This window comes from Coturnix japonica, chromosome 1 (genome assembly GCF_054131305.1).
Source record: "Coturnix japonica strain WE chromosome 1, WE-NBRP24, whole genome shotgun sequence".
Classification (NCBI taxonomy): Eukaryota; Metazoa; Chordata; class Aves; order Galliformes; family Phasianidae; genus Coturnix; species Coturnix japonica.
This window is the reverse complement of record NC_140663.1, coordinates 75,881,974-75,892,001: the sequence shown is the minus strand read 5'-3', so window position 1 is coordinate 75,892,001 and position 10,028 is coordinate 75,881,974. Positions and strand designations below refer to the sequence as shown.

General features: G+C 41.0%; 1 protein-coding gene across 20 annotated transcripts in view; it reads right to left on the bottom strand.

Annotated features, from left to right (window-relative positions):
• Nucleotides 1–2,248: 2,248 nt before the first annotated feature.
• Nucleotides 2,249–10,028, bottom strand: part of ZBTB20 (zinc finger and BTB domain containing 20) — a 432,215-nt gene continuing 424,435 nt past the window's right edge. For all 20 annotated transcript variants that reach the window (XM_085545034.1, XM_015875898.3, XM_085545042.1 and 17 more), the window contains 2 exons: nucleotides 7,189–8,802; nucleotides 2,249–3,222 (listed from right to left, as the gene is read on the bottom strand). In XM_085545034.1, the coding sequence (XP_085401160.1) occupies nucleotides 2,804–3,222; nucleotides 7,189–8,782 (2,013 nt within the window). In that variant the 5' untranslated portion in view covers nucleotides 8,783–8,802 and the 3' untranslated portion in view covers nucleotides 2,249–2,803. The remainder of the gene's footprint in view (nucleotides 3,223–7,188; nucleotides 8,803–10,028) is intronic.

Here is a 10,028-nt window from a genome sequence, read left to right as displayed (position 1 = left end):
AAGTGAGAATCAGGCCTTCGACACTTAGGATCTGCTGAACAATACCTTGCAGGTTACTGAAAGATTCCGAGACTGAAGTATGTGCCATTATTTTTCCCTATAAAAAGTCAGAAATGCAACAGGCCTAGAATGTAGCAATGGAGTTACTTGTGCTGAATACAGAAGCTGCAGGTGTAAAGATCACACATTTTATGTGTAATCCTATTGATTCAGTATTTAGAAAGTTGTCCAGCATAAAAGAATGTCTCATGTGAATTGCTCAGAGTTCACAAGCAAAGTTTCGTAAACTTAAGAAAGCTTAATTTAAGTATAGACGCAAGTAAAAGCTAAACTAAAAATTTTTCTTTTTTTTTTTTTTCCTTTTTGCATATTTTTTGTTAGGTGCTTCTTCTCTGCCTAAAATATAAAGTCCAGAGTGCAGCTGGTGCAAATCCTAGCTATGGATTTCAAGCAAGACAAAGACAGTGTCAGACTCTGATCCAACTGAACTAAGGACCCACGTACTTTGGGAGTTGGCTTTGGGGGAAAATTCTCACACAGATACACATAAGATGACTAGGGAGATCACTAGCCCAAATACAATGAAACAAAATACAATACACCAACACATATATGCAGATCAGGAATCAACCTTTCACACTGATCCTACATTCCTTGCATAGCTTTGCATATGCAGAGAATGTGGGATGTGGCCCTTAAGATAGAATTTTTGCAAATGAAGAAGGTTATACGCAATGGTAACGTTTTAAGTCATTTTGGCATCAGCACAAACTACCAGGGGAAGGATCAGATTCCCATACAAATATGGAAGCTCTCTAGCGAGCAAGGCAGGGATGAGAGAACAATGCAGCGTATTAATTCTCGTCCAGTGACCAAAAATAAGGGGAATCCTAGTTATTACATACTTCCAAAACTTCTAATACATTTGCAAAAATGAAGAAAGACAAGAAAAAGACTACAAATTCAACCATCCCCAAAACCGAGGGAACACTGAGAGAAAATCTCTTTCTCAAAAGGAATCTCCCTTCAGTGGAAATAAATTTTGAGATGGAATCAAAACCAGAAATAACAGAACCTTGGTAAGAGCCAAAAGAGAACCACATACATCAAAAACAAAGCAGAAGTATAACCAACACTGCAGGATGCACAAACTCTAGTAGATAATCCCACAGATGACTTCACAGAGCCTCTCATCGACCCAGGTAATTCTTGATTCCATTAGAAAAGAGAGAGAGAGAAAGAGAGAGAAATAATACTCGGAAAAAAAAATAAAAATAAAAATTAAGAAACATCCTTCCTCTTTTTTAAAATAAAAATCAAGATCATCTCCCCTCCCCCGTCTATCTGGAAGCAGGTTAGCTAACCTTAACAGTCTCAATTTAAAATAAAATATATATTTATATATATTCATATATATAATAAAAGAGAAGATATTAGTGGCAGTGTACGCAAAACAAAAAAAGAAAACAAACAGAAAAAAAAAGAGAAATTACTTTAACAATCTCACTTTTTGTTTTTTTTTTTACACAAATACTGTTGTAAATATATTAAAAAAATCAGCATTCTATCTGGTAAACGTTACTTTTGCCCCCTCTATAAAATTTTGAATTAAAAAAAGTCCCAAGAACTCTTTTTCTTCTTTAATTATTCCCATCCCCGCCCACCCTTCCATTCCTCCTTCTTCCACAAGAATAAATCCTGATGCAACTTGTTTTTTTTTTCTTTTTTGTTTTTTTTTTTTTTCTTTTTTTGCAAAGATTGTGGGAACTAACCCTTCTCTTGTACCTAGATCCATAGGTTGCAACCTCTGATATCTTTGATTTTCCTCTGTGTTTCTCTTTGCCTTCTGTGAAAGTCCCTCTTGATTGTGCTGAGGCCCTGGGCTCAGCGAAGACACTGAATAATTTACAAAAAAAGCCACCGTTGCTCGTTGTCTGAATCTTCTTGGTTTCTGCTGTAACGTGATGATGATATGGGAAAAGCAGCGGGGAGGGTGAGCCAGAGAGCGTGGGATGGAGCAGAATCCAGGTGAGGAACCTCTGATTCTTTTTCCTCACCCTGCAGGGACTCCACACTATCCAAGCCACACTGCCTTGCACTCCCCTCAGCCCTTTTGTGTGTTTGTGGATGCGTGTGTGTGAGAAAGCAGACACGTGGTGGAGACCAGCAGGGCCTTGGTTCCTCTGGTTGCTGCTAAACCAGAAGCAAAATATTCCACAGTTCTAACTGGATACTGTGAAGTCCAAAAGCGGTCAGCATTGTGAAATTATGTCCATTGAAACACTGCGAGCGGTGTACTTATAACGACAGTAGGCCTTGTAGATTTTGTAATATATTTTGTTTCTTTTTTTTTTTTGTAGTGCTCTTCACAAGTGAGAAAAAAGAAATCTTTTTTTTTTTATTTTTTCTGTCTGTTTTTTGATTTTTTATGATTTTTTTTTTTGTTGTTTGTTTGTTTTTTGTAGTAAAGAAGGGTTGTATTTAGAGGCCAGTAGTTAGAGATCCAACCAGTGGAGCTCGTGAAGCACTACCTGGCCTTAAGGCCACCATCCAAGGGAGGCTGGGAAAATTATTATTCACCCAGCCTCCGGAAATGTAATGTACCAGCAGGCAAAAAACAGTTCTTCATGTAGTACAAAAACAACAAAACGAAACGAACCCAAAAAAAAAAAAAAAAAAAAAAAAAAGAGGAAAATAAAGGTAAAAATGAAACAAAAATCATTTCTTAAATTCTAGTGCCATAGCTTTTTGTTGTTGTTGTTTCTATTTTTTTGTTCATAACAAAGAGAGAGAGAGATTCTACTTATCCGTCTGACACATGCATCCTCATGTGGTCGTTGAAATGCTCAATTTGGTCAAACTTAGCTGGACAGACAGAGCAGACGTATGTGGTCCCCTCTGTGCAGGCCACCACCCCGGCGGGGACGGCCCTGGCACCGGTGCCGGCGGCTCCAGGCGTGCCGTTGGTGGCACTGTGCAGAGCCACATGCCTCTCCAGCAGGGTCTTGTGGGAGAACTTCTTCTTGCAGATGTAGCACTCATAGGACTTCTCCCCGCGGTGCAGGCGCATGTGCACATTCAGGGAGCTCTTCTGGGTGAACCGTTTGTTGCAGATGCTGCACTGGTAGGCCCTCACGCCAGTGTGCGTCACCATGTGTTTGATTAGGTAATCCTTTAGAGAGAAGGAGCGCCAACAGATGCTGCACTGGTGGGGTTTCTCACCTGCCCGTTACCAAAGAGAGAGAAGAAGAAAATTAGAACAAAAAAAGATAACAGAGTTAAGATCCTTCGCAGTAAATGAATGGTGAACCCTGCAGGGATCTCTGGAGAGATCTTCTGTCTAAGAAAAAGTAATTCTGTTAATAATTGTGTTTTGATACATCAAACCTTGTTTGATCAGAGGATTCGCAATACTTTACAATGGATGCTATAGGTACTCACACACTGTAAAGTGGAGCTCATGTGATCCGCTAGAACAAACAATTGCAAAGACAGCAGTGGAGATATAAGTTTCTGGTATGTATGCTCAGCTTCAATGGCACAGCCTCTGCTGCCCTGGGCATGAGAAGGAACATTGTGTTTCTGTCCTGCTCCCTTTCACTTCTTCCTAGGAAGGTCTTGGTTAGGTTATTTTACCTTTCAGTGCCTCCATCTCCCTACCTGTACGCAATAAAAACATCATTGATCGAACAGCTGACCTGTAATACATCTTTTCTGTCAAATTGCTTTAGATTTCTAGGAAGAGAGGTGCTAAAGATTACTGAGAGAATCCAGCTTTTTTATAAGAGTTTACATTTGCTGCCCCTTTTTTTCTGGTCAAATCTAATATCTTAAATATGGATTACTGTGTATTCCATAATACAAATACGTAGCTGTATCAATAATACCGACAACATCCAACAACCCAAATGATGCATCAAAAGGTGCCTAAAATCTTTTTAAATCTCTTGTTGTATATTTCAGATGTGGCAAATCATCAGCCCCTTGCCTATCAAGGAGAGAGACATTCTCATAACTCTGAAACAGACACAGTCATCCTCTGTTTTGCTGACTGAAAAGTAATTTTCCTTTGGCTATTCTGCAATTTCCTGCCTAGCTTGAGATCCTTTTCTTTCACATCCTACTTCCTCCCTTTTACAGTCTGCCTAGGACTGCTTTAAATCTGCTTTTAAATCTTGAAGAGTCAATTTTCAGGGACCATTGCATTCCGATGGTAATACATTATTTACTCTTTGTGCAGTGAGGTACATTCAGTTTTAAGAGAGGATGATTCATATGGATTGGATGGGAGGGATCCACTTTTTTTCGTCACTTCTGAGGTTTTGTTTCTCTTTATTCCACAGCTTCCACATATGATGGCAACACCTGTGGATAGAATCCACAAGCTCCATGTCTATGTAGCAATGATGATTTTGTTCTGACTTGGTCAAAGATACTCGGTATAAAAAAAATTACATTTCTTGGCTTTGTTGAACACAGTAGTGTGGTGAGCACAGACAGGCCAATATACTTGGCATGTGTTATGTAGAAAACGATAGTGTGTCAGCTATAATCATGTCAGGCTAATTTACAAGAGACTGATTACATTTACAGCGCTCATTTTTGCCTTAGGCAACATATCTCCCAGAGTTTGTAATAAGTCAGTCTCCTCTGCTCTAGACCTTGTTAAGATTATGCTGTAAAAACACCCTCATTTTTGCCTGCACATATTTCTAAGATATGCTGAGTTCTGGCTTTTTTCTAATCTTAGCTTCAAAACCTTCCTGGGAGTTCTTCCTTCCTAAAAGTCTTAAAACTTTTTAGGTTTTCTTTTTTTTATGCCAATTTATGTGCTTCTTATCTCCTCACTGTGTTGTCTTTTCCTACTGTAGACTCTTTATTCCCATGGTTCTTCCTCTTGAAATCAGTTGTTCCATGAATTAGATGCATACGTTCTCCCTTTTGGTTCATTATTTTTATATTTGGCTGCTTTTGGCCAATAACACAAGAAAATTACTCAGTATTAATATGCAGGAGATAGACAGGAGAAGGCAATAATGGTTTATAAGGTGCCGGTCACTGCATATGTTCTAGCACCGTGTTTCCAGAACACCACACTTCTGAGAACATGGTGGGATACCTTAATGCCAGTTCACATGGAACAACATGTGAAAGAAGAAAAGGAGGTAGGTCTGTGTCTACACTGCAGTGCTTTCACTGCATGAAAAGCTGTGTCAGAATATAGATCTTCAAACCTTAAAAACATACAGAGATTGCGAGATCTTAGGGTTGTTAAATTTTGGTTTATGAGTAGAATTCTCTTGACAGCAAGACAAATTCAAACACTTGCATCTCCCAGATCTTTCTCATTTTCCTTGAATCCTCACAAGAGCCACACAACGGGCAAGCAGCAGACACACCTCCTTCAGGACTGTGCATAAAAGGTTATTTTTAGAAAGTTTTTTGGAAGCCCTGCTCTCTGTTGCTCAAGGCTATTGCTTCTTAGATATTCCAGGTGCCAGTTCATTTCTAAACGAACACGGATATCATTTATTTACACAACTCTCTCCTTGCTAATGGAAGTTCATTAATTGGGGCATTCTTAGATCCACAAAAACAAAATACGAATTAATGACTGGAAACATCTATTGGTTTCCTTGGTTGACTGTGTGTAACATCTAGGAATACTTTAGGACAGGTCTTTCAGTATTACCTTCTATCTGACTTCAAGCACTGCATGCAGCTCATAGTTCAGACTGGAAAAAGTAAAGCACCTGATCTCAGAAATTATTTGTAAAAAAAAAATAGCCTTTCAAGCTTTTAAAACAAGGACGCAGGCTGATATAACTGACTGTCTTTTTAATGGGATATTTTCTTGAAAAACACAATACTATTTACATAGTATTTTAGCCACTCATCCGCAACAGAAAGAGAGAATATGAACACGCACAAAAGGATAATCTTGGGACTCAGGATTCTTGATCTTTGCAGCCATACATATTTTATCAGTCCCAAGAAGTGAACTTTCATGTAAATTATATGTACATGATTGCCTTAGATTTCTAGAGGATTTTTTAATTTAAGTGATGATTATACATTAAATAGTTAAAAGTTTACTTACACACATGGAAGTGAAATTTATTTGATACAGTAGGGAGGTATGATTTACATTCTTTCCATACCTTAGGCAGTTTCTCAAGGTTCTACTCTACATATCACAAACCCAGCATTTATTTTAAGAGCTGATGTTAACAGAAAGACTTGTTGGTGAGAGAAATATTTACTCTTTCTCTAAACTAGAATTTCTTTCCAAAATCAAAATGAGATGAGGGCTAAAGCAAGCAAAATTTAGTCCTAAATCCTGGACAGCTTCTCCATGATCGACAGATAGATAATCTCCTTGATTTATAAACTTGTAACTAAACAAAGCTAGAAAAGGCAGTTTTGGATTAGTAGTAAAAGCAGTCACCTACATTGCCTCAAAAGACCATATAATAAAAACATTTTTTTAAAAAAGGTGCTGTTGCTGTGTTCTACATTTATTACTTTAATTTTTTTTCTGAGTCCCATGTTTCTGTAGTCCTAGTTAGTGAAACATCTGGCTTACCAAGAGACGGGATTATAGAAGCCAACTTCAGTGAAGTACAGAAAAGCTTCCTGAAATACTCCAAATGTACTACTGTATAGAAATATGTGAGATTTAGAAAATATGAGGTGCTGTGTGTAACACCCAGGCCTGGACCTAGTGCTGCAACTCCACCAGGAATGAGCATGCCCTGAAGTCATTCCAGTCATCACTATTTGAACCTAAACCCTTACTGCTGTAGTACTGGGAAGCCTTTCCTCAGTAGGTGCATTCCTCTTTCGATGACTCTATTATAATTTTGTCAAGTGTTGCCCGGTCAGCCAGGAGAGGAAAACAAGTGCTTACCATTTTCTTGTATGGATGCAGGACACCTTTTACTCCAAGCAAAAAAAAATAGCTTGTTTCTGCACCATGCACAGTTAGACCCCTGCATGGGACCTATGTGTATCCACAGGGGCTCAACTTCAATGCAGTCAGCTTAGTGTTCAGTGATACCAGCTCCCTGGGTAGCCTCTCCCTTCTGTTTGTGCTGAGGGCTTTCAGGTTGGGAAACGGAACTTAAGTCCTTGTTTGTAAAGGATTTTCCCTGGCTTCATGTGTAAGCCAATAGGACAAACTCTTACCTGTGTGTACAAACATGTGCTTGACGTAGTTCTGTTTGGCGGTGAAAGTCTTGTTACAGAGAGTGCACTCGTAAGGCTTTTTTTCGCCTTGCCCACCTGCTGTGCTGTGGCCCGCAGATGGGGCCAAGGGTTGAGGGGCTGGCAGCTGAGCAGTGAAAGTTGACAGGCCAGGCTGGGACACTGTCACAAACTGTGTCTGTTGGCCAGCTATGGGCTGGGGCAAGCTGAAGAGAAAAGGCTTAGGGCCACTGCCAGCAGACTGTGTAGTGAAAAGGGCAGGCAGGTACGTGTTGCCAGCTGTGCCAATGACCTGAGTGTTGCTGGTCAGAGTCAGTGGCATCCTCAGATTGCTGGTGAGGGATTCTGTCTGGCGTAAGTAGATCTGTGTGGTTGGCAATGGTTGGGCAACAGTTGTGTTGACAGAAGGCTGCAAAGCCCCCTTTTCGGTGCTGTTATTGACTGTGAGCCCTTTGCTGTCCATTTCAACGTCGTTGCCTCTCTCTGGCGAGGAAGAGTTGGCATCCACATGCTGCTGCTGCTGCTGCTGCTGAGGCTGACTGCCATCAGCAGGGATATCATTTTGATCTGCTTGAGAAGGTTCCTGCTGTCCATCCCTGCCCAGACCAGTCATAAACTGCTGCTCCACAGAATCAGGCTCAGTACCAATGGAGGAACTGACTCCTGAGTCAAAACTCTCCCCTTTGGGTTCACTCTCAGTGCCTTCTGCTTGGTCAGTGTCCTCAGTGCATTCCTCAGACTCATTGCGCTCAAGGATCTGCACCCTCTGTTGGCCATAGTAGTCATAGTCATCCTCCATCTCCTGCTTAATATGGATGTTGCCCATCAATGTTTGAATTCGGACAGGGCGTGGTTGCTTGCGGCAATGTGTGGTCTCTGGAGTGGTAGAGAGGTACCGCTCCATCTGCTGTGATCGTTCATGGATCCTGGTAATCCAGCTGGGGTCTTCCATGTGATGGTCCCTAGGGAGACCCAGGGCTGTTTCATGGTGGCTGACCACAGCCCCACTATAGAAGGAGCGCTCCCCGCTGCCATTTTGCATGGAACAGGCATAGAGGGCCGAGTAGATCCTGTCCACACTGTGCTGTGAGTGGCTCTGCAGGTAGCCAGACTCTGTGTCAGTGCTCTGCCCCGAGGTGCCTGATTCGGGTGTTCCTCTGGGTGTCTCCTGTCCAGAATCCTGAATCACCGGGTAGACCTCTCCTACATTTTGTGAGACAATCCTTGTGCACTCATCAATCACAGTCTTGATCTGTAGGATGCTGGCAGCTGTAAGAATTTGGAGGGCCTCTGATTGCGAGACCCGCAGCACCCCACTGTACATGAAGTCAATGAGCTTTTGCACAGACTGGACTGACACCACTGAGGGAATCTCGATGTCACTGTAGCCCAGCAGCAGCTTGTCCTGGAAGAAGGGGCTGCCAGCCGCCAGCACGCAGCGGTGGGCGCGTAGCATGCTCCCGTGGATGCGGACCGTCACGTCACAGAAGTGGCCACGGTTGCGCTGCTCGTTGAGGGTCTCGAGCACAGAATTGCTGAAGTTGTGAAGGTTGATGCTATGAATGCGCTCTGTCATCCCCTTGCAACTGATGTTACCTGTAGCAAAGCAGGTGACAAAAAAAGAGAAGAGGATATTGGGTCTTTTTTCCTCTGCAGACAGGATACTGACAAAGGTGACTGCCCACTAGGAGAACAAAAGAGATTACACCATAAAAGTCACAAACAAAGGCACTAATAAGAAGATAACACCTTTTTAAGGATAGAAGTAAAATTATACAACTCTTTCGCAGAGTTGAGAAGGTTCTGAACTTCTGAACCTTTTTCTGGAGACAATGAAAATGTAGCTGGTCGGTGTTTCAACCACATTTCTGGGCCTTGAACTTCCTACCAGCTTATATTGCTTTAAAAAGCCTAGAGTCAGCCAAATGTAAGCACTGAGCTGGGTTTTAGGCTGCATGAATGTGGACCTGCTCCAGAAATGATCAAATTCTTACTTCAATTACCCTTTACACCAACTTGTTAATGCAAAGAGTCCACATGAAAATGTGGTTTCTATCTAGAATGTCATTTCAAGGAATTTGCATGCCGGTTTTTATGCCACAGCTACTTGTACAAAAAGCTGGCATTCACTTTCCAATATATCAAGATTTATACTGTAAATGTTCCTAAAATCCCACGCACAGTTTTGTCTGGGGTTGTGGTTGAGAACATTTGCTACCCAATAGTGACAAACAGTCCTCCATAAGAACCCAAAGCAAAAAGTTAACATGAGCTGTCCCCTTCAGTTACAGCATATCCCAAGTTCTGATTGGCACCAGAATGCCATCATATAAACAAATGTTCTCCTGCTGTTATTTACTTGACGGAAACTGGAAAATTACAGACATTTTCTCTAAGGAAGACTTAGTTTGGCTGAATAATCTAAATGGGGAATAGTTTAGTAAAGCATCTAACTGATACGGGTACAGAGCAAATGTATCTTTCAGAATTAACTTTCACATATAACTTCTTAAACTGTTGATTCACTTTTCCCTATGTCCAGCCTGCTTTCTTTGGTTTAATGCTTTTTCATTTCTTTTCCTGTTCTTTACTCAGCTTTCATCTACTTAGATCTTGGTTGCAGAAACTACCTTTTCATCTTTTAACTATGAGGAACCAACTGCCCTTTGAGAGGCAAACAAAGAAATCATTCTTAACAAATTATTTCTTTAGGCTCTTGCAGTACATGCTTCACCTTGGTTCTCAGAAAATGACAGAAGGGAAAATAATGCAAAATCACTACTAGCATTATGGAACATTTCTTCTTGAATATTCCTACCAAA